The sequence below is a fragment of the Anomaloglossus baeobatrachus genome, chromosome 3 (genome assembly GCF_048569485.1).
Source record: "Anomaloglossus baeobatrachus isolate aAnoBae1 chromosome 3, aAnoBae1.hap1, whole genome shotgun sequence".
Classification (NCBI taxonomy): domain Eukaryota; kingdom Metazoa; phylum Chordata; class Amphibia; order Anura; family Aromobatidae; genus Anomaloglossus; species Anomaloglossus baeobatrachus.
This window is the reverse complement of record NC_134355.1, coordinates 173,730,834-173,754,343: the sequence shown is the minus strand read 5'-3', so window position 1 is coordinate 173,754,343 and position 23,510 is coordinate 173,730,834. Positions and strand designations below refer to the sequence as shown.

At 50.7% G+C, this 23,510-nt stretch overlaps 1 protein-coding gene across 1 annotated transcript in view; it reads left to right on the top strand.

The window, feature by feature from the left end:
* Positions 1-23,510, top strand: part of ANAPC1 (anaphase promoting complex subunit 1) — a 348,684-nt gene that overhangs the window by 167,313 nt on the left and 157,861 nt on the right. The window contains exons 26-28 of the mRNA XM_075339585.1: positions 14,243-14,361; positions 14,734-15,005; positions 21,213-21,447. Of these exons, the coding sequence (XP_075195700.1) occupies positions 14,243-14,361; positions 14,734-15,005; positions 21,213-21,447 (626 nt within the window). The remainder of the gene's footprint in view (positions 1-14,242; positions 14,362-14,733; positions 15,006-21,212; positions 21,448-23,510) is intronic.

Genomic DNA, 23,510 nt, shown 5'->3' with positions numbered 1-23,510 from the left:
GACTCTACAAGCCGTACCTCAATTGCGTCTGCCAACTCTGTTGTCTTGCGCAGAGCCTTGTGGTTAAAGGAATGGAAAGCGGATTCTGCTTCCAAAAAATGTTTAACCAGCTTGCCGCTATCTGTAGATAGACTGTTTGGTGAACAATTGGCTGAAATTATTAAGCAATCCAAGGGTAAGGACTCCTCCTTACCCCAGCCCAGATCAAGCAAACCTCAACAGAGGAAGTGGCAGTCGAGGTTTCGGTCCTTTCGAGGCTCCAGCAAGACCCATTTCTCCTCGTCCAAAGGGACTCAGAAGGAGCAAAGGAGCTCTGATTCCTGGCGGACTCACTCACGCCCCAAGAAAGCAACCGGAGGAACCGCTTCCAAGGCGGCTGCCTCATGACTTTCGGCCTCAGCCCTCCGCATCCTCGGTCGGTGGCAGGCTCTCCCGCTTTTGCGACATTTGGCTGCCACAGGTCAAAGACCGGTGGGTAGCAGACATTTTGTCTCACGGGTACAGGATAGAATTCAGTTCTCGTCCTCCGCCTCGGTTCTTCAGAACCTCCCCACATCCCGACCGAGCAGATGCCCTTCTGCAGGCGGTGTGCTCACTAAAAGCAGAAGGAGTGGTGATCCCTGTTCCTCTGCAGGAACAAGGGCAAGGTTTTTACTCCAATCTCTTCGTGGTTCCAAAAAAGGACGGCTCGTTCCGTCCTGTTCTGGACCTAAAGCTGCTCAACAAGCATGTGAACGCCAGGCGGTTCCGGATGGAATCCCTCCGCTCTGTCATTGCCTCAATGTCTCAAGGAGATTTCCTTGCATCAATAGACATCAAAGATGCTTATCTCCACGTGCCGATTGCTACAGAACACCAACGTTTCCTACGTTTCGTGATAGGAGACGACCATCTCCAGTTCGTAGCTCTGCCATTTGGTCTGGCGACAGCCCCACGGGTTTTCACCAAGGTCATGGCGGCAGTGGTAGCAGTCTTGCATTCTCAGGGTCATTCGGTGATCCCTTACTTAGACGATCTACTTGTCAAAGCACCCTCTCAAGAGGCATGCCAACACAGCCTGAATGTTGCGCTGGAGACTCTCCAGACTTTCGGGTGGATCATCAACTTTTCAAAGTCAAACCTGGCACCGACTCAATCACTAACGTATCTTGGCATGGAGTTTCATACTCTCTCAGCGATAGTGAAGCTTCCGCTGGACAAGCAGCGGTCTCTACGGACAGGGGTGCAGTCTCTCCTTCAGGGTCAGTCGCACCCCTTAAGGCGCCTCATGCACTTCCTAGGGAAGATGGTGGCAGCAATGGAGGCAGTCCCGTTCGCGCAGTTTCATCTGCGTCCACTTCAATGGGACATTCTCCGCCAGTGGGACGGGAAGACAACTTCCCTAGACAGGAAAGTCTCCCTTTCTCAGACGGCCAAGGATTCTCTGCTATGATGGCTCCTTCCCACCTCATTAACGCAGGGAAGATCATTCCTGCCCCTATCCTGGGCAGTGGTCACGACAGACGCGAGTCTGTCAGGGTGGGGAGCAGTTTTTCTCCACCACAGGGCTCAAGGGACGTGGACTCAGCAGGAGTCCACCCTTCAGATCAATGTTCTGGAAATCAGGGCAGTGTATCTTGCCCTATTAGCCTTCCAGCAGTGGCTGGAAGGAAAGCAGATCCGAATTCAGTCGGACAACTCCATAGCGGTGGCATACATCAACCACCAAGGAGGGACACGCAGTCGGCAAGCCTTCCAGGAAGTCAGGCGGATTCTGATGTGGGTGGAGGAAAGAGCATCCACCATATCAGCGGTTCACATCCCGGGCGTAGAAAACTGGGAAGCAGACTTCCTCAGTCGCCAGGGCATGGACGCAGGGGAATGGTCCCTTCACCCGGACGTGTTTCAGGAAATCTGCCGCCGCTGGGGGGTGCCGGACGTCGACCTAATGGCGTCTCGGCACAACAACAAGGTCCCGACCTTCATAGCGCGGTCTCGCGATCAAAGAGCTCTGGCGGCAGACGCCTTGGTGCAAGATTGGTCGCAGTTCCGGCTCCCTTATGTGTTTCCACCTCTGGCACTCTTGCCCAGAGTGTTACGCAAGATCAGATCCGATTGCGGCCGCGTCATACTCGTCGCCCCAGACTGGCCGAGGAGGTCGTGGTACCCGGATCTGTGGCATCTCACGGTCGGCCAACCGTGGGCACTACCAGACCGTCCAGACTTACTGTCCCAAGGGCCGTTTTTCCATCGGAATTCTGCGGCCCTGAACCTGACTGTGTGGCCATTGAATCCTGGATCCTAGCGTCTTCAGGATTATCCCAAGGGGTCGTTGCCACCATGAGACAGGCTAGGAAGTCCACGTCTGCTAAGATCTACCACAGAACGTGGAAGATTTTCTTATCCTGGTGCTCTGCACAAGGAGTATCTCCCTGGCCATTCGCGTTACCTGTCTTTCTTTCCTTCCTGCAAGCTGGGTTGGAAAAGGGCTTGTCGCTCGGCTCCCTTAAAGGGCAAGTCTCGGCACTATCCGTGTTTTTTCAGAAGCGTCTAGCACGACTTTCTCAGGTGCGCACGTTCCTGCAGGGGGTTTGTCATATCGTACCTCCGTACAGGCGGCCTTTAGATCCGTGGGATCTAAACAAGGTCCTTGTTACTCTCCAGAAGCCGCCCTTCGAGCCTCTGAGGGATGTGTCACTTTCTCGACTCTCACAGAAAGTGGCCTTTCTGGTAGCGGTCACGTCTCTTCGGAGAGTGTCTGAACTAGCAGCGCTGTCATCCAAAACTCCTTTCCTGGTGTTCCACCAGGACAAGGTAGTGCTGCGCCCCATTCAGGAGTTTCTCCCTAAGGTGGTATCCTCTTTTCATCTTAATCAGGATATCTCCTTGCCTTCCTTTTATCCGCATGCAGTTCATCGGTATGAAAAGGATTTACATTTGTTGGATCTGGTGAGAGCACTCAGAATCTACATTTCCCGCACGGCGCCCCTGCGCCGCTCGGATGCACTCTTTGTCCTTGTCGCTGGTAAGCGCAAAGGGTTGCAGGCTTCCAAAGCCACCCTGGCTCGGTGGATCAAAGAACCAATTCTTGAAGCCTACCGTTCTGCTGGGCTTCCGGTTCCATCAGGGCTGAAGGCCCATTCTACCAGAGCCGTGGGTGCGTCCTGGGCATTACGACACCAGGCTACGGCTCAACAAGTGTGCCAGGCAGCTACCTGGTCGAGTCTGCACACTTTCACCAAACATTATCAGGTGCATACCTATGCTTCGGCGGACGCCAGCCTAGGTAGGAGAGTCCTGCAGGCGGCAGTTGCCTCCCCGTAGGGGAGGGCTGTCTTTGCAGCTCTAACATGAGGTATTTCTTTACCCACCCAGGGACAGCTTTTGGACGTCCCAATCGTCTGGGTCTCCCAATGGAGCGCCGAAGAAGAAGGGAATTTTGTTACTTACCGTAAATTCCTTTTCTTCTAGCTCCTATTGGGAGACCCAGCACCCGCCCTGTTGTCCTTCGGGATTTTTGGTTGTTTTTCGGGTACACATGTTGTTCATGTTGAATGGTTTTCAGTTCTCCGATGTTACTTCGGAGTGAATTTGTTTAAACCAGTTCTTGGCTTTCCTCCTTCTTGCTTTTGCACTAAAACTGGTGAGCCAGTGATCCCACTGGGGGTGTATAGCCAGAAGGGGAGGGGCCTTACACTTTTTAGTGTAATGCTTTGTGTGGCCTCCGGAGGCAGTGCTATACACCCAATCGTCTGGGTCTCCCAATAGGAGCTAGAAGAAAAGGAATTTACGGTAAGTAACAAAATTCCCTTCTTTTTATTGATTTTTAATGGAGCAAAAAGGGAGGGGGGTCTCAGGATATCATCACGGGATCTCTGTGCATTCAAAATGGCATCAATAAAATGCATCTGTGTTCATTGTCCATAACTCATGCCTGCCCAAACCATAACCCCACCGCCACCATGGGTCTCTCAATTCACTACATTGACATCTGCAAACCGCTCACCCACACAACGCCATATACCCAGTCTGCCCTGTTCAGTGAAAACTGGGCTTCATCCGTGTAGAGAACACCTTTCCAAGGTGACTGATGCCATCGAATGTGAACATTTGCTCACTAAAGTCAGTTACAGTGACGAACTGCAGTCAGGTGGAGATTCAATGAGGACGCAGAGCAGCAGATGAGCCTCTCTGATATGGTTTCTGACAGTTTGTGCAGCAGCTGTCGGGGGCTGCTTATCTTAGACAATCTTGGAAGTGAAGATACGGGATGTGGAGGTCTTGGGCTGGTGTGGTTATAGGTGGTTACACATGAAGCTGGTTAGATGTACTGCCAAATTCTCTGAAACGCCTTTTGGAGATTGCTTATAGTAGAGAAATGAACATTCAATTCACACACTCTCAAAACTTGCAACTGTGGCATTGTGCTGTGTGACAAAACTTCACATTTTAGAGTGGCCTTTTATTGTGGCCAGCCTAAGGATACCGTCACACTTTAGCGACGCTCCAGCGATCCCACCAGCGATCTGACCTGGTCAGGATCGCTGGTGCGTCGCTACATGGTCGCTGGTGAGCTGTCAATCAGGCACATCTCACCAGTGACCAGCCCCCAGCCAGCAGTGACGCGTGGAAGCGATGCTGCGCTTGGTAACTAAGGTAAATATCGGGTAACCAAGCGCTTGGTTACCCGATATTTACCTTGGTTACCAGCGCACACCGCTTAGCGCTGGTTCCCTGCACTCCTAGCCAGAGTACACATCGGGTTAATAAGCAAACCGCTTTGCTTATTTACCCGATGTGTACTCCGGCTACTTGAGCAGGGAGCCGGCACTGACAGCCTGAGAGCGGCGGACGCTAGTAACCAAGGTAAATATCGGGTAACCAATCAAAGGGCTTTGCTTGGTTACCCGATATTTACCTTGGTTACAGCTTACCGCAGGCTGCCAGACGCCGACTCCCTGCTTCATGCACATTCAGATCGTTGCTCTCTCGCTGTCAAACACAGCGATGTGTGCTTCACAGCGGGAGAGCAACGTCCAAAAAATGAACCAGCACTGTGTGTAACGAGCAGCATTTCACAGCAGGGGCCAGATCGCTGCTCAGTGTCACACACAGCGAGATCGCTAATGAGGTCACTGCTGCGTCACATAAACCGTGACTCAGCAGCGATCTCGCTAGCGATCTCGCTATGTAAGAAGTACCCCTAAGGCACACCGGTACGTGTGACGTCAGACACAGAAGTAACAGCAGCGCTGGAGACAGGTAAGAATACAAGTTCGATGCTGTCCATGTTATTATCCGGCTGTCACACGGATAGCACAAGGACAGCGCACGTAGAACACACACTTGGATGACATTATGTATCTTACCCAGGGACTGTCGCACACGTGCGTTTAATGCATGGATGTGTGAAAGAGGCCTAACGCAGATTTAGACAAATTTGTAATGATATTTGAGCAAAAAAGGCCTTTTGTGCACGTAGAAAAAGTCAGCTCATGAAAGATAAGAGCAAAAATGAAAGTGTTTTGTTTATATTTTTATTCAGTTTGTGTGTATATACAGTAGAATGTATACGTTTGGGCACCCCTAGTCAAAATTATTGCTATTGTGAACAGTTAAGCAAGTTTAAGATAACAAGATCTCTGAAAGGCATGACGTTAAAGACGACACATTTCTTTATCGTTCCTTTGGGAGACCCAGACCTTGGTGTTTAGCTTCTGCCTCCGGAGGACACACAAAGTACTACACTTAAAAGTGTAGCTCCTCCCTCTGAGCTTATACACCCCCTGATGAGCCAGTCCCAGCCAGTTTATCGCTTTGAGTTCAGGAGGCATACATCCACACATGCATTCTCATGATTTTTTTCTTTGGAAGAGATTGAAGAAGTGCGGGTCCACGTCTGGACCCCCGGCATGTCCCTTCTCACCCCACTGTGTCGGCGGTGTTGTAAGGTTGATTTCCAAGGCTGGAGCCTTACATGCCGTGCTCCTTCACCATCCCTCCTGGGCTCTGGCTTGAAGTGGGAGCCAGCACGGTCTCCATGCCTGGCAGGAGACTGGTCTCCATCCACAGCCCCTTGAGGATTCTGCTGGACCGGAGCACTCATCCCCAGGGACCTGGCCCTGCGTCTCAGCAGCTAAGTACCTGAGACGTTTATGTTGGGGGTCCCGGTTCTTTATTGTATGGGGAGAGTATGCTGAATGTATTTATTTTGGCATTTCCGGCGGGTTCTCTAGCCTTCGCCCGAGAACCGCGCCGATGGTGCCTGCGCGTCGGCCTCGCCGCTTAAATTTAGGCCCCGGCTTTGCTGGAGGCCTAGTTTCTGTTAACTACCCTCGCATGTCACTCATGCAGAGGGACAGGCACGGCTGCTCCCGGCGGCCGTTCTGCACAGGGGAGGGACACTCCCCACTGCTGGGGCGTGTCTCCTCCCCTGCAGGTCTCTATGGCCCTCCAGTTCCCGCTCTCCTACAGGAACGCCCCCAAGTCCCGACCCCTCTCTTCGCTCCGGCGGCCATTTCCTTAGGCAGAGTTCACTCTGCGCTGGGCCTTTCTGCACTCTGCTTCCCTGCTGAGGTGCTGGGCATTGGGGGTCCGGGCTTCGGGATCTGGAGGGCACACAACACCGCTTCCAGCGGTCTGGTAAGCCACAGCCGGTCTCTGGTTGTGGACCTCTGTATATTCTCCCTGGGGTTCATTCTCTTGCAGAGCCCCCACTCCAGCAGAATGTCTCACACGAGGAGCAAGGCTCCAAAGCTTTATACTGTATGCGCTGCATGTAAGCTCCTGCTGCCTGAGCCGAGCACCTATCCACATTGTGATGTCTGCTCTAACTTGGCGGTGCCACAGCCTGGAGTCTCACCCCCAGTGGTCTCTCCGGCTGCCTCTGCACCTGTGGCTGAACCCCCGGCCTGGGTAGAGTCCTTCTCTAGGTCTATATCCCAGTCATTTGCTGAGTCCATGGGACTTTTGTCCAGGACTTTGATGAATATGCATCAGCCCTCCTCACAGGGTGCCTCTAATGCTCTTGCTAAGGGTTCTTTAGGATCCCTATCCTCTGACCTCCGTCCATCGGTGCTCACAGAGGATTCATCATCCGGTCCCAGACCCCGTCCTCCTAAGAGAAGGCGCAGGGTTTCCTCCCCCTCCTCCTCCTGCGGCTCTGATTCAAGAGCTGACTCGCAAGATGAGGAGGATGCCCTTACGGGGGGCTCGGAGGCTAACTCCATGTACCCCATCGATCTTTCCGAGGGTGACTCAGATCTTAGTGACTTGATTGCTTCTATTAATTCTGTACTGGATCTCAATCCGCCAGTATCAGAGGAGCAACCCTCTCTGGCAGAAAAGCACCAGTTTACCTCGCCTAAGAGAGTAAAGAGTGTGTTCTTTAACCACTCCAGTTTTCAGAGCGCTGTGACCAAACCCAGGGCCTGTCCTGACAAACGCTTTCCAAAGCGTGGTTCTGATGACCGTTTTCCCTTTCCACCTGAGGTGGTCAAGGAGTGGTCTCACTCTCCAAAGGTAGACCCCCCGGTGTCTAGGCTCTCAGCCCGGACCGTTGTGTCGGTGGCTGACGGCACCTCACTTAAGGATTCCACTAACCGTCAGATTGACCTTCTGGCCAAATCTGTGTATGAAGCTGCGGGGGCCGCGTTTTCCCCAACTTTTGCAGCAGTGTGGGCTCTCAAAGCCATCTCTGCTTCTCTAGAGGAGATGCATTCCCTCACCAAGGAATCTATGCCTGAGATGGTTGCCTTAACTTCTCAAGCTTCAGCTTTTTCATCTTATGCCATGTCTGCCATGCTAGAGGCTTCTCACCGCACTGCGGTGGCTTCGGCTAATTCCCTCGTTATCCGCAGGATTTTGTGGCTTCGAGAGTGGAAGGCAGATGCTTCTTCAAAGAAGTTCCTTGCTGGGCTCCCTTTTGCTGGTTCCCGGCTGTTCGGTGAACAGCTGGATGAAATTATTAAGGAAGCTACTGGCGGGAAGAGTACTTCCATGCCACAAACCAAGACCAGGAAACCCGCCCAGGGTAGGAATCAATCGAGGTTTCGTTCCTTTCGTTCCTCCAACTGGTCGTCCTCTAAGCCCTCTGCCTCGTCCGCTAACTCAGCTAAGGACCAGAAATCCAACTGGCGCCCAAAAGCGTGTCCGCAGAAGACCGCAGGAGGTTCTGCCACTAAGGCAGCCTCCTCGTGACTCTCTGCCCACTCCAGCAACGTCCTTAGTCGGTGGCAGGCTCTCCCACTTTGGCGACGCTTGGTTAAAACAAGTCTCCGATCAGTGGGTGAGAGATATCATATCTCACGGGTACAGGATAGAATTCTCTTCCAGCCCGCCAAACAGATTTTTTCTCTCAACTCCCCCCTGCTCCAAGGCCGCCGCCTTCTCACAGGCCGTGGCATCCTTGCAGGCAAACGGAGTAATTGTACCAGTTCCCGCTCGGGAACGGTTCAGAGGTTTTTACTCAAACCTCTTCCTAGTTCCCAAAAAGGACGGTACCTTCCGGCCCATCCTGGATCTCAAGCTTCTCAACAAGCATGTTCGGGTGCGGCATTTTCGCATAAAGTCTCTGCGATCAGTCATTGCCTCAATGACCCAAGGGGATTTCCTGGCGTCCATCGACATCAGAGATGCCTATCTACATGTGCCAATTGCAGTTTCACACCAGCGTTGGTTACGTTTTGCAATAGGAGAGGATCATTTCCAATTCGTGGCTCTCCCCTTCGGGTTAGCCACGGCCCCTCGGGTATTCACCAAGGTCATGGCAGCAGTGATTGCGGTTCTGCACCTCCAGGGGTTGGCAGTGCTCCCTTACCTGGACGACCTTCTAGTCAAGGCTCCATCATGCGCAGACTGTCAGCGGAGTGTATCGCTCACTCTCGCCACTCTAGCCCAATTCGGGTGGCTTGTCAATCTTCCCAAATCCACTCTGACTCCGACCCAGAGTCTCACGTACCTAGGGATGCAGTTCGAGACTTTGCCGGCACTTGTGAAGTTGCCCTTAATCAAACAGCAGTCACTCCAGCTAGCGGTGCGCTCTGTGCTGAGGCCCCGCCGTTATACCCTCAGGCGTCTGATGCAGGTGCTGGGTCAAATGGTGGCGTCCATGGAGGCTGTTCCCTTTGCCCAGTTCCATCTGCGCCCCCTGCAGCTGGACATTCTCCGCTGTTGGGACAAGCGGCCTTCCTCCTTACACAGGTTAGTGGCTCTGTCACCACGGACCAGGAGCTCTCTTCAGTGGTGGCTTCGGCCCCTCTCCCTGTCCCAAGGGTGCTCCTTCCTGGCCCCGTCCTGGGTGATTCTCACCACGGATGCCAGTCTATCCGGCTGGGGAGCGGTATGTCTCCACCACAGAGCGCAGGGCACTTGGACTCCGTCCGAGTCAGCCCTTTCAATCAATGTGCTGGAAACCAGAGCCGTGCTTCTAGCTCTCCTAGCTTTTCACCACCTGTTGGCGGGCAGGCACATTCGAGTCCAGTCAGACAACGTGACAGCAGTTGCCTACATCAATCACCAAGGCGGGACACGCAGCCGCCTGGCAATGATGGAGGTACAACGCATCCTTCAATGGGCGGAGGACTCCAAGTCCACCATATCCGCAGTCCACATCCCAGGCGTGGAAAACTGGGAGGCATATTATCTCAGCCGTCAAAGCGTGGACGGTGGCGAGTGGTCCCTGCACCCGGCAGTGTTTCAGTCAATCTGCCGCAAATGGGGCACTCCGGACGTGGACCTAATGGCATCCCGTCACAACAACAAAGTTCCCTTTTACGTGGCTCGCTCCCACGATCCTCAGGCCTTCGCCGCGGACGCTCTGGTTCAAGACTGGTCCCAGTTTCATCTGTCCTACGTGTTTCCCTCTCTAGCTCTCTTGCCCAGAGTCCTGCGCAAGATCAGAATAGAGGACCGTCGAGTCATCCTCATTGCACCGGACTGGCCCAGGCGAGCTTGGTATCCGGACCTGCTCCAACTGTCCGTAGAGATGCCGTGGCATCTCCCGGACCGTCCAGACCTACTCTCGCAAGGTCCGTTTTTCCGCCCGAATTCTGCGTCCCTCAAATTGACGGCGTGGCTCTTGAGTCCTGGATTTTGACGGCTTCTGGTATTCCTCCTGAAGTCATCTCCACTATGACTCGGGCCCGTAAGTCTTCCTCCGCTAAGATCTATCACAGGACTTGGAAAATTTTCCTGTCCTGGTGTCGCTCTACCGGCCATCCTCCTTGGCCATTCTCTTTGCCGACCCTTCTGTCTTTTCTACAGTCCGGTCTGCAGCTAGGACTGTCCCTCAACTCTCTCAAGGGACAAGGCTCAGCTCTGTCAGTTCTGTTCCAGCGGCGTCTCGCTCGGCTGGCTCAGGTCCGCACCTTCATGCAAGGCGCGTCTCACATCATTCCGCCTTATCGGCGACCCTTGGATCCCTGGGACCTTAACTTGGTCCTCACGGTATTGCAGAAACCCCCTTTTGAGCCTCTTAGGGAGGTTTCTTTGTATCGTCTTTCTCAGAAAGTGGCCTTTCTGGTTGCTATAACTTCTCTCAGGATAGTCTCTGATTTGGCTGCGCTCTCCTCGGAGTCACCTTTTTTAGTTTTTCATCAAGACAAGGTGGTTCTCCGTCCGACTCCGGACTTTCTTCCTAAGGTGGTCTCTCCCTTCCACCTTAACCAGGACATTACCCTACCTTCCTTCTGTCCGGCCCCTGTTCATCGCTTTGAGAAAGCGCTGCATACTCTAGATCTGGTGCGTGCTCTCCGGATCTATGTGTCTCGCACCGCTGCGCTTAGGCGGTGCACCTCTCTTTTTGTGCTAACCACAGGTCGGCGCAAGGGCCTCCCTGCTTCTAAGCCGACCTTAGCCCGTTGGATTAGATCGACCATTTCGGACGCCTACCAGAGTTCTCAGGTGCCTCCCCCGCCGGGGATCAAGGCACACTCGACCAGAGCTGTCTGTGCCTCTTGGGCTTTTAGGCACCAGGCTACGGCTCAACAAGTCTGTCAGGCTGCCACTTGGACTAGCCTGCATACCTTCTCGAAGCACTACCAAGTGCATGCTCATGCTTCGGCAGATGCGAGCTTGGGCAGACGCATCCTTCAGGCGGCTGTCGCCCATTTGTGAAGTTAGGTTCTGCCCACTTCTTAGTTTTGTTTATTTCCCACCCATGGACTGCTTTGAGACGTCCCATGGTCTGGGTCTCCCATAAGGAACGATGAAGAAAAAGAGAATTTTGTTTACTTACCGTAAATTCTTTTTCTTATAGTTCCGACATGGGAGACCCAGCACCCTCCCTGTTGCCTGTTGGCAGTTCTTGTTCCGTGTGTTTTCACCGGCTGTTGTTGTAGACAGAGGTTCTGGTTGTTCCGGGTTTTACTCTATCTCTACTTGTGGGTGGATGTCCTCCTTCAGCTTTTGCACTAAACTGGCTGGATATAGTCATCCAGGGGGTGTATATGCTCGGAGGGAGGAGCTACACTTTTTAGTGTAGTACTTTGTGTGTCCTCCGGAGGCAGAAGCTATACACCCATGGTCTGGGTCTCCCATGTCGGAACTTTAAGAAAAAGAATTTACGGTAAGTAAACAAAATTCTCTTTTTTCTGTTTATTCCCACCCAGGGACTGCTTTGGAACGTCCCAAGGTCTGGGTCTCCCAAAGGAATGATAAAGAAAAAGAGAATTTTGTTTACTTACCGTAAATTCTTTTTCATATAGTTCCGTTTTGGGAGACCCAGCACCCTCCCTGTTGCCTGTTGGCAATTTCTTGTTCCGCGTGTTATCACCGGCTGTTGTCGTGGACAGAGTCTCCGGTTGTTCCGGTTCTTGCTCTGTTCTACTTGTGGGTGGCTATTCTCCTTCAGCTTTTGCACTAAACTGGCTGGGACTGGCTCACCAGGGGGTGTATAAGCTCAGAGGGAGGAGCTACACTTTTAAGTGTAGTACTTTGTGTGTCCTCTGGAGGCAGAAGCTAAACACCAAGGTCTGGGTCTCCCAATACGGAACTATAAGAAAAAGAATTTACGGTAAGTAAACAAAATTCTCTTTTTCCTTTGTATTCTAGGCAAAAAAAAAGTATATATTTTCATCTGTTACATTTTAGAAATTATAAAAGGAAAAATGGGAAAGTGCAAAAGTTTGTGCACTATTGGAGATTTGTGTGCTCAGATAACTTTGACCTAGCTTTCAGACCTTAATTGGCCCGATAGGGTTCAAATGTTGGGGGTCTATAAAGGCAGCGACACAAGAATATTGTTTTCAAAAATGTATTTTCATTGTGCAAAGGTAGAATTGCATTAAATGGTTTTTACAGTTATAATTATTGATAGGCTTACTCTTGATTAACCCTTTGCGGATGCTCCCAATTTTCATTTTCTTATTCCAAGAGACTTAATATTCTTTTTATTCTTTCATCAATATAGCCAAATGAGGGTTTGTTTGTTTTCTTTTATGAGAAGAGTTGTAATTTTTGAAAGACACCACTCAGTTTACAATATAATGTTTCGAAAAAATGACAAGTGAGGTGAAATGGTTAAAATAAAAAACGACAAATCTGCCAGCTTTTACATTTTTAGGAGTTTTTTTTTAACGATGGTTATTGTGCCGTAAAAATGTCCTGGCAGCAGCATTCTCAAAGCCAGTACGATTAGGATGATGCCACATTTGTATCAATTATTAGTTATTAATCTAAATTCAGACCTTTGTGAAAATTAAATGAAATTAATTTGGATGGTGTTGCCATTTTCCAAGACCCTTTTTTATTTTTTTTTGTCCATTGAGTTTTGGATGGGTTTGTCTGTTGCATGCCAAACTGTAGCTTGTTTTTTTTGGTTTGTTTTTTTAAGTGGGGGAGGGGTGTTGTCACATACAAAGCTTTAAATGCTTTTATTGCATTTTTTTTTTCAGGAAGGTGCAGAAACTAAAATTTGGCAGTTTTGACAGTTTACAATTCTAGTTTTTTTTCTTCGTGCTGCTTACTTTATGGGTTAAATAAGTTAATATTTTGATAGGTCAGACTTGGGGATGCGGCAATAACAAATATGCTTTTTAAATTTATTTTGTGTGAACATAGGGTGATTCAAATATTTTTTTATTTAAATTCCACTGTATTATGTCCCTTTTAGGGGACTTGCGATACTTGAGCTTAGACATTATTATTGCAGTATACAGTGAAAAATCGCAGTACCCTATGGAGGCAGGCAAGTGGACTTCATTGGAATACAAAGCTGTTGGAGATGGTGGCCTTCAGCACCCTTGCTTCTGCAGATGCCATACCAACACATTGTTAGCACCCTGTGATTGTTTTGCTACTGAGTTGGGATGGCATGGCATGGCATGGGGGCCTGAACTGACAACCCATTTGGATTGCTCTACTTAAATGCCACTGTCAGCAATAGATGGTTTCATTTGTGTAGTTATACAGTAGCAATCAGCGCTATGAGTGTAACGCAGCCAGCACCTTCCCAATATGGAGCAGGCTACGGTCCTGAGCCTGCTTTGTACCCCTATGCCTCTCCCTTAAAGTAATGGAGTAGGAAGAATTAAAAATTATAACTGTGGTGTCTTCTGCAGTTATGTCTATGTACCGCTGCTTCCAATGATTTCTAGGCTGCAGTGATGTTATGCTTACAGCACTCATGGCCGCTGCAGCCAGTCACTGGGTTTAGCTATTTGTGTCATCTACATTAGCAGATTCTTAGACTTATTAGTGTATTAGACTTATTATGAAAATAACAAGATTTTGGAAAACTTCATGTGTAAAATTGAAGAAATCGTTATCCACAATTTTTTTCCCAAACACCATTCCAGTTGTTTTTTTTTTTTTTTTTAACCCTGGTGCAGTGCTTTAAATTGAAGTCCCCTATCATATACTCATCTTCTGTTCTGGCAGCTTCACTTTTTACTGACGCCACTCCAGTCCACCAACGCCATCTTGTGACAGTAACTTTTGGCTTGCCAGAAGTCAGAAATGATGTCACAAGTTTCCAATGCAAGTTTATGAGAGCCAAAATAAGACTCTCATAGACTTACATTGAGTTGTGACCTCCGGCACACTCCAGCAAACACTAGTGCTGCCAGCAGGTCACAAATCGCTGGAGATGGGCCAGGGAGGCAGTGATAGTAGGGGAGGATGCCGGAGGGTGAGTATAAGACCGGGAAGGGGGCAGGGGACTAAGATTTAAATATATTTAGTATGAAAAAACTGATTTAAACAATAAATCACTTTCTGCTAAGTAATCTGTTTGACATATACTGTTCATCTGAATTTCCTATAGACTTTTACAGCTGTGCCAGAGGACAATGGCTTTACCTGTGGGCCGAGGGATGTTCACCTTATTTTCCCATCACCCTGTTCCAACAGAGCCGCTTCCCATTCCAAAATTGAACCTCACAGGTTGGTTTCATACTCTTTATATATAAATTGTGGAAACAAATATGTTTGGAATAGGTGTAATAGACGCTGACAATAAGAAAGAAGAAGAGGGGGCGGTCTGAAGAGATTTTGGCAGACAGAATATTTGTGCAGAAATGTTCCACTGTCTTACATTGCCAGTATTGGAGAGCTATGATGGGGGTGTAGGTTTATGTCCAACAGGTTAATTGTTCATAAAGGAAAACATGGGTGTAAATATTCTAAATATTCAGCAGCTGATGGGGGGAGATTTATTAAAACCAACTATTATCAGCTGACAATATATAGAGATAGATAGCATACATGTATACGGCATATAATCTTAATATTTCTGGTTTTTATTACTATTAACAGGGCGAGCTCCACCTAGAAATACAACTGTGGATCTCAATAGTGGAAATATTGATGTTCCCCCGAACATGGCTTGTTGGGCCAGCTTTCACAATGGTGTTGCCGCCGGCCTCAAAATTGCCCCTGCCTCCCAGATCGACTCTGCTTGGATTGTTTACAACAAGCCTAAAAATGCTGAATTGGCTAATGAGTATGCTGGATTTCTTATGGCATTGGGATTAAATGGGCATCTCACCAAGCTAGCCACGCTGAATATACATGACTACTTAACAAAGGTATGACAACTGTGATCATGGTTGTTCGTCACATGACTAGTTGTTAATGTCCTGTAATCAATATCCTGACACTCTGGCTAGTTGCACGCTGTGTTTTGTGCACTTAGCCAAATCCAGTGCCTGGTAAGGTTCTCGGTATACACTTAAAAAGATGTATAGCTCCTGTTCATCTTTTTAGGTGCATTCACAATGTAGTGTTCACAATATATAGATATATTTTCTTTATCGTTCCTTTGGGAGACCCAGACCATGGGTGTTTAGCTTCTGCCTCTGGAGGACACACAAAGTACTACACTTAAAAGTGTAGCTCCTCCCTCTGAACTTATACACCCCCTGGTAGCCAGTCCTAGCCAGTTTATCGCTTTGTGTTCAGGAGGTCATACATCCACACATGCATTCTCATCTGATTGTTTGACTTTTGGAAAGAGTTTGAAGAAAAGCGGGTCCATGTCTGGACTCCCGGCATGTCCCTTCTCACCCCACTGTGTCGGCGGTGTTGTTAAGGTTGATTTACAAGGCTGAAGCCTTACATGCCGCGCTCCTTCACCATCCCTTCTGGGCTCTGGCTTGAAGTGGGAGCCAGCACGGTCTCCATGCCTGGCAGGAGTCCGGCCTCCATCCACAGCCCCTTGAGGATTCTGTTGGACCGGAGCACTCATCCCCAGGGACATGGCCCTGCGTCTCAGCAGCTAAGTACCTGAGACGTTTATGTTGGGGGTCCCGGTTCTTTATTGTAAGGGGAGAGTATGCTGTATGTGATTGTTTTTAACTTTTCCGGCGGGTTCTCCAGCTTTTACCCGAGAACCGCGCCGATGGTGCCTGCTTGTCGGCCTCACCGCTTAAATTTAGGCCCCGGCTTCGCCGGAGGCCTAGTTCCTTTTTTTCTGCCCTCGCATGTCACTCATGCAGAGGGACAGGTTCGGCTCCTCCCGTCGGCCGTTCTACACAGGGGAGGGACACTCCCCACTGCTGGGGAGTCCCTCCTTCCCGGCAGGTCTCTATAGCCCTCCAGTTCCCGCTCTTTTATAGGAACGCCCCTAGTCTCGCCCCCTCTCTTCGCTCCGTCGGCCATTTCTCAGGCAGAGTTCACTCTGCTCTGGGACATCCTGCATTCTGCATCTCCGCTGAGGTGCTGCGCTCTGGGGGACCGGGCTTCGGGATCTGGAGGGCACACAACACCGCGCTCAGCGGTCTGGTAAGCCACAGCCGTTCTCCGGTTGTGGACGTCTGTATATTCTCCCTGGGGTTCATTCTCTGCAAAGCCCCCACTCCAGCAGCATGTCTCACACAAGGAGCAAGGCTCCAAAGCTTTATTCTGCATGCACTGCATGTAAGCTCCTGCTGCCTGAGCCGAGCATTTATCCACACTGTGATGGTTGCTCTAACTTGGCGGTGCCACAGCCTGGAGTCTCACCCCCAGTGGTCTCTGAGGCTGCTGCTGCACCTGTGATTGAACCCCCGGCCTGGGTAGAGTCCTTTTCTAGGTCCATATCCCAGTCATTTGCTGAGTCCATGGGACTTTTGTCCAGGACTTTGATGAATAGGTATCAGCCCCCCTCACAGGGTGCCTCTAATACTCTTAACAGAGACTCCTATCCTCTGACCTCCGTCCATCAGAGCTCACGGAGGATTCATCATCTGATCCCAGACCCCGTCCTTCTAAGAGAAGGCGCAGGGTTTCCTCCCCCTCCCCATCCCACGGCTCTGTCTCAAGAGCTGACTCTCAAGATGAGGAGGATGCCCTCACTGGGGGCTCGGAGGCTATGTTTCCCATCGATTTCTCTGAGGGTGACTCAGATCTTAGTGATTTGATTGCTTCTATTAATTCTGTGCTGGATCTCAATCCGCCAGTATCAGAGGAGCAACTCTCTTTGGCAGAAAAACATCAGTTTACCTCGCCTAAGAGAGTGAAGAGTGTGTTCTTTAACCACTCCAGTTTTCAGACCGCTGTGACCAAACCCAGGGCCTGCCCTGACAAACGCTTTCCAAAGCGTGGTTCTGATGACCGGTTTCCATTTCCACCTGAGGTGGTCAAGGAGTGGTCTCACTCCCCAAAGGTAGACCCTCCGGTGTCTAGGTTATCAGCCTGGACCGTTGTGTCGGTGGCTGACGGCACCTCACTTAAGGATTCCAGTGACCGTCAGATTGACCTTCTGGCCAAATCTGTGTATGAAGCTGCGGGGGCCGCGTTTTCCCCGACTTTTGCAGCAGTGTGGGCTCTCAAAGCCATCTCTGCTTCTCTAGAGGAGATGCATTCCCTCACCAAGGAATCTATGCCTGAGATGGTTACCTTAACTGCTCAGGCTTCAGCCTTTTCATCTTATGCCATGTCTGCCATGCTAGAGGCTGCTCACCGCACTGCGGTGGCTTCAGCTAATTCTCTTGTTATCCGCAGGATTTTGTGGCTTCGAGAGTGGAAGGCAGATGCTTCGTCCAAGAAGTTTCTTGCTGGGCTCCCTTTTGCTGGTTCACGGCTGTTTGGTAAACAGCTGGATGAAATCATTAAAGAAGCTACTGGCGGGAAGAGTACTTCCATGCCACAAACCAAGACCAGGAAACCCGCCCAGGGTAGGAATCAATTGAGGTTTCGTTCCTTTCGTTCCTCCAACTGGTCATCCTCTAAGCCTTCCGCCTCGTCCGCTAACTCAGCCAAGGATCAGAAATCCAACTGGCGCCCAAAAGCGCGTCCGCAGAAGACCGCAGGAGGTTCTGCCACTAAGGCAGCTTCCTCATGACTCTCGGCCCGCTCCAGCCACGTCCTTAGTCGGTGGCAGGCTCTCCCACTTTGGCGACGCTTGGTTAAAGCAAGTCTCCGATCAGTGGGTGAGAGACATCATATCATATCTCACGGCTACAGGATAGAATTCTCTTCCAGCCCTCCAAACAGATTTTTTCTCTCAACTCCCCCCTGCTCCAAGGCCGCCGCCTTCTCGCAGGCCGTGGCGTCCTTGCAGGCAAATGGAGTGATTGTCCCAGTTCCCGCTCAGGAACGGTTCAGAGGTTTTTACTCAAATCTCTTCCTAGTTCCAAAAAAGGACGGTACCTTCCGGCCCATCCTGGATCTCAAGCTTCTCAACAAGCATGTCCGGGTGCGGCATTTTCGCATGGAGTCTCTGCGATCAGTCATTGCCTCTATGACCCAAGGGGAGTTCCTGGCGTCCATCGACATCAGAGATGCCTATCTACATGTGCCAATGTCAGTGTCACATCAGCGTTGGTTACGTTTTGCGATAGGAGAGGATCATTTCCAATTCGTGGCTCTCCCCTTCGGGTTAGCCACGGCCCCTCGGGTATTCACCAAGGTCATGGCGGCAGTGATTGCGGTCCTGCACCTCCAGGGGTTAGTAGTGCTTCCTTATCTGGACGACCTTCTGGTCAAGGGTCCATCCAGCGCAGACTGTCAGCGGAGTGTCTCGCTCACTCTCGCCACTCTAGCCCAATCGGGTGGCTTATCAATCTTCCCAAATCCACTCTGACTCCGACCCAGAGTCTCACGTACCTAGGGATGCAGTTCGAGACTTTGCCGGCACTTGTGAAGTTGCCCTTAATCAAACAGCAGTCTCTCCGGCTAGCGGTGCGCTCTGTGCTGAGGCCCCGCCGTTATTCCCTCAGGCGCCTGATGCAGGTGCTGGGTCAAATGGTGGCTTCCATGGATCCGGTTCCCTTTCCCCACTTCCATCTGCGTCCTCTGCAGCTGGACATTCTTCGCTGTTGGGACAAGCGGCCTTCCTCCTTACAGAGGTTAGTGGCTCTGTCGCCACGGACCAGGAGCTCTCTTCAGTGGTGGCTTCGACCCCTCTCCCTGTCCCAAGGGCGCTCCTTCCTGGCTCCGTCCTGGGTGATTCTCACCACGGATGCCAGCCTATCCGGCTGGGGAGCGGTACATCTCCACCACAGAGCTCAGGGCACTTGGACTCCGTCCGAGTCAGCCCTTTCAATCAATGTGCTGGAAACCAGAGCTGTGCTTCTAGCTCTCCTAGCCTTTCACCACCTGTTGGCGGGCAGGCACATTCGAGTCCAGTCAGACAATGCGACAGCGGTTGCCTACATCAATCACCAAGGCGGGACACGCAGCCGCCTGGCAATGTTGGAGGTCCAACGCATTCTTCAATGGGCGGAGGACTCCAAGTCCACCATATCCGCAGTCCACATCCCTGGCGTAGAAAACTGGGAGGCAGATTATCTCAGCCGTCAATCCGTGGACGGTGGCGAGTGGTCCCTGCACCCGGCAGTGTTTCAGTCAATCTGCCGCAAGTGGGGCACTCCGGACGTGGACCTAATGGCATCCCATCACAACAACAAGGTTCCGGTTTACGTGGCTCGCTCCCACGATCCTCAGGCCTTCGCCGCGGACGCTCTGGTTCAAGGCTGGTCCCAGTTTCATCTGTCCTACGTGTTTCCCCCTCTAGCTCTCTTGCCCAGAGTCCTGCGCAAGATCAGAATGGAAGGCCGTCGAGTCATCCTCATTGCACCGGACTGGCCCAGGCGAGCTTGGTATCCGGACCTGCTCCAACTGTCCGTGGAGATGCCGTGGCATCTTCCGGACCGTCCAGACCTGCTCTCGCAAGGTCCGTTTTTCCGCCCGAATTCTGCGGCACTCAAATTGACGGCGTGGCTCTTGAGTCCTGGATTTTGACGGCTTCTGGTATTCCTCCTGAAGTCATCTGCACTATGACTCGGGCCCGTAAGTCTTCCTCCGTCAAGATCTATCACAGGGCTTGGAAAATTTTCCTGTCCTGGTGTCGCTCTTCCGGCCATTCTCCTTGGCCATTCTTGTTGCCGACCCTTCTGTCTTTTTTACAGTCCGGTCTGCAGCTAGGACTGTCCCTCAACTCTCTCAAGGGACAAGTCTCAGCTCTATCAGTGCTGTTCCAGCGGCGTCTCGCCCGGCTGGCTCAGATCCGCACCTTCATGCAAGGTGCGTCTCACATCATTCCGCCTTATCGGCGGCCCTTGGATCCCTGGGACCTTAACTTGGTCCTCACGGTATTGCAGAAACCCCCCTTTGAGCCTCTTGGGGAGGTTTCTTTGTATCGTCTTTCTCAAAAAGGTGGCCTTTCTAGTTGCCATAACTTCTCTCAGGAGAGTCTCTGATTTGGCTGCGCTCTCCTCGGAGTCACCTTTTTTGGTTTTTCACCAAGACAAGGTAGTTCTCCGTCCGACCCCGGACTTTCTTCCTAAGGTGGTCTCTCCCTTCCACCTTAACCAGGACATTACCCTACCTTCCTTCTGTCCGGCCCCTGTTCATCGCTTTGAGAAAGCGCTGCATACTCTAGATCTGGTGCGTGCTCTCCGGATTTATGTGGCTCGCACCGCTGCGCTTAGGCGGTGCACCTCTCTTTTTGTGCTAACCACAGGGCGGCGCAAGGGTCTCTCTGCTTCTAAGCCGACCTTGGCCCGTTGGATTAGATCGACCATTTCGGACGCCTACCAGAGTACTCAGGTGCCTCCCCCGCCGGGGATCAAAGGACACTCGACCAGAGCTGTCGGTGCCTCTTGGGCTTTTAGGCACCAGGCTACGGCTCAACAAGTCTGTCAGGCTGCCACTTGGACTAGCCTGCATACCTTTTCGAAGCACTACCAAGTGCATGCTCATGCTTCGGCAGATGCGAGCTTGGGCAGACGCATCCTTGAGGCGGCTGTCGCCCACTTGTGAAGTTAGGCTCCGCCTACTTCTTAGTTTTTTCTGTTTATTCCCACCCAGGGACAGCTTTGGAACGTCCCATGGTCTGGGTCTCCCAAAGGAACGATAAAGAAAAAGAGAATTTTGTTACTTATCGTAAATTCTTTTTCTTATAGTTCCGTATTGGGAGACCCAGCTCCCTCCCTGTTGCCTGTTGGCAATTTTCTTGTTCCGTGTGTTATCACCGGCTGTTGTCGTGGACAGAGTTTCCGGTTGTTCCGGTTCTTACTCGGTTCTACTTGTGGGTGGCTATTCTCCTTCAGGTTTTGCACTAAACTGGCTAGGACTGGCTACCAGGGGGTGTATAAGCTCAGAGGGAGGAGCTACACTTTTAAGTGTAGTACTTTGTGTGTCCTCCGGAGGCAGAAGCTAAACACCCATGGTCTGGGTCTCCCAATACGGAACTATAAGAAAAAGAATTTACGGTAAGTAACAAAATTCTCTTTTTTTTTTTTAATATATACAAATATAAGATATCATATTGATTCCCATAACAATTATTTGCTTTTTCTCTTTCCAATTAGGGTCATGAGATGACGAGTATTGGACTGCTGCTTGGAGTTTCAGCAGCCAAACTTGGTACAATGGACATCTCCATTACACGGCTTCTTAGCATTCATATCCCGGCTCTGTTACCTCCCACGTCCACTGAGCTGGATGTACCGCACAATGTGCAGGTGGCTGCAGTGATTGGAATTGGTATGGTTTACCAGGGAACAGCACATCGACATATTGCAGAAGTTTTGCTGGCTGAAATAGGTAACAAATCCCCACAAATGGCATGTTTTTCCTTCCCTAGCAAAGTCTATAAGATTTCAAATTTGCTGTGCGCACATTGCTTTTTTTTTTTGGCTGCAGTTTTGTGGTGACATAAAAATGCCCACATGTCAATTCTTTTTGCATTTTCCCCTGTGTTTTTCACCCATTGCTGTTAAAAAAAAAAAAAAAAAAAAGGCATAAAAAACACATGGTCAAAAAACCCATCAAATACACAAGCGTTTTTTTTTATTCCCCACAAGATGCCTTTTTGTGGCCACAGGGTGCAGTTATGTGGTGAACACAAAACTGTAGCGTGCAGATATACTCTTATAGTTCTCAAGAAAATTCTGCACAACCATAGTGAAAGAAGACCATGCATCTGCCTCATCATCGTTCAATTAATCTTTGAAGTGTGGATCTTTCATGAGTCCTCTGATTTGAGGAACGTTAAAAAATACTCTCCTTTAGCTTCTCCGTTGTCAGCATTGCAAATTAACTGAAGATGTAATCAAAACATTTTCTTTCTTAGTTTAGAGCTTTTACAAACTGTTTCATTAAACCTAATTTGGGGTGCAGTGGTGGTAACATGAGCTTATTCCTGTCAATGTATCTGAAATATATTCTTTTCTCTTACTGCCATGTGTTCTCTCAGAGGCCACCTAGTGGTCATTTTTTGATCTACTATCCAGGTGACAAATAAAATGGGGATACTTGGTGTATCCACTCTGCTGTCCCAAGAGAATATTGACTATCTTTTAGACCATCACAGATTGACCACTGCTGATCATGGTATGATATTTTCTAGGACCAGAGCAATCCATTGATCCATTTTTGTTCCCATTGTGTAAAAGCACACATTTCAGGCTCCACTGAGACCGGTCTGTGAACAGCCGCCATTCGCTTGGTCGATATAGAATCACATACGGTCAGTTTATGTATTTGACTGATACCTTAAACCTTGCTTTCTTCAGCGCTCTATTGGGAGACCCAGACGATTGGGGTATAGCTACTGCCCTCTGGAGGCCACACAAAGCACTACATCAAAAGTGCAAGGCCCCTCCCCCTCTGGCTATACCCCCCCGTGGTATCACGGGTTCTCCAGTTTTAGCTTTGTGTGCGAAGGAGGTCAGACATTCCATGCATAGCTCCACAGATTTTAGTCAGCAGTAGCTGCTGACTATTTCGGATGGAAGAAAAGAGGACACATTTAGTGTCCCCAGCATGCTCCCTTCTCACCCCTGGATGGTGTTGTAAGGTTGAGGTACCTATTGCTGGTACGGAGGCTGGAGCCCACATGCTGCTTTCCTTCCACATCCCCCTGAGGGGCTCTGTGGAAGTGGGATCCTGCCGGCCTCAAAGCTCTGACGCCGGGCTCCATCCACAGACCCATTTGAACCTGCTGGATACGGAGCTGGAGTACCGTTCAGGGACATGGCCCTGCACCATTCAGGTACTCTGTGTCCCCGTACACACAGGCACAGCACACTCCAGACTTGCTGGGTGTGCTAGTGCGCCGGGGACAGTAAAGGGTTACAGTCACTGCAGCTTTGCTGAGTGACTTTGTGTTTTGGGAACTACCGCGCCGGACGCTCCGGGAGCGGCGGCGCGGCTGGGACTTGCAGTTCGCCGGGGACTGGGCGCCGACCGCGCTTTTACGGCGGCGGCGCTTATAAATCCAGTCCCCGGCTTCTGCGGCCTAGTGCCGCTTCGTTCCCGCCCCCTCCCTGTCACTCAGGGAAGGGGACAGGCGCTGAGCAATCAGCAGCGCCGAGGGCTGGAGCCTTTTTACATGCTCCAGCCCTCTCACTGCAACACTGTCGGGCGCCGGATTCCCGCTCTGCATTGGGGGCACGCCCACGGCCCGCCCCTACTCACAGGAGCTGGGGAAGAAGCCGGCAGCCATTACTGAAGTCGGACTTTCGACCAGGCAGGACGGTGGCGATCATACACCCGCTTATAGGCGGGCGGTAAGCGGCACACATAGTGCTGACCACAGATAACTGCAGTGTGTACATGTGTTGTTTTTAACTGCACAGGTCGCTATATGCCCGCTTGGGGAGCGA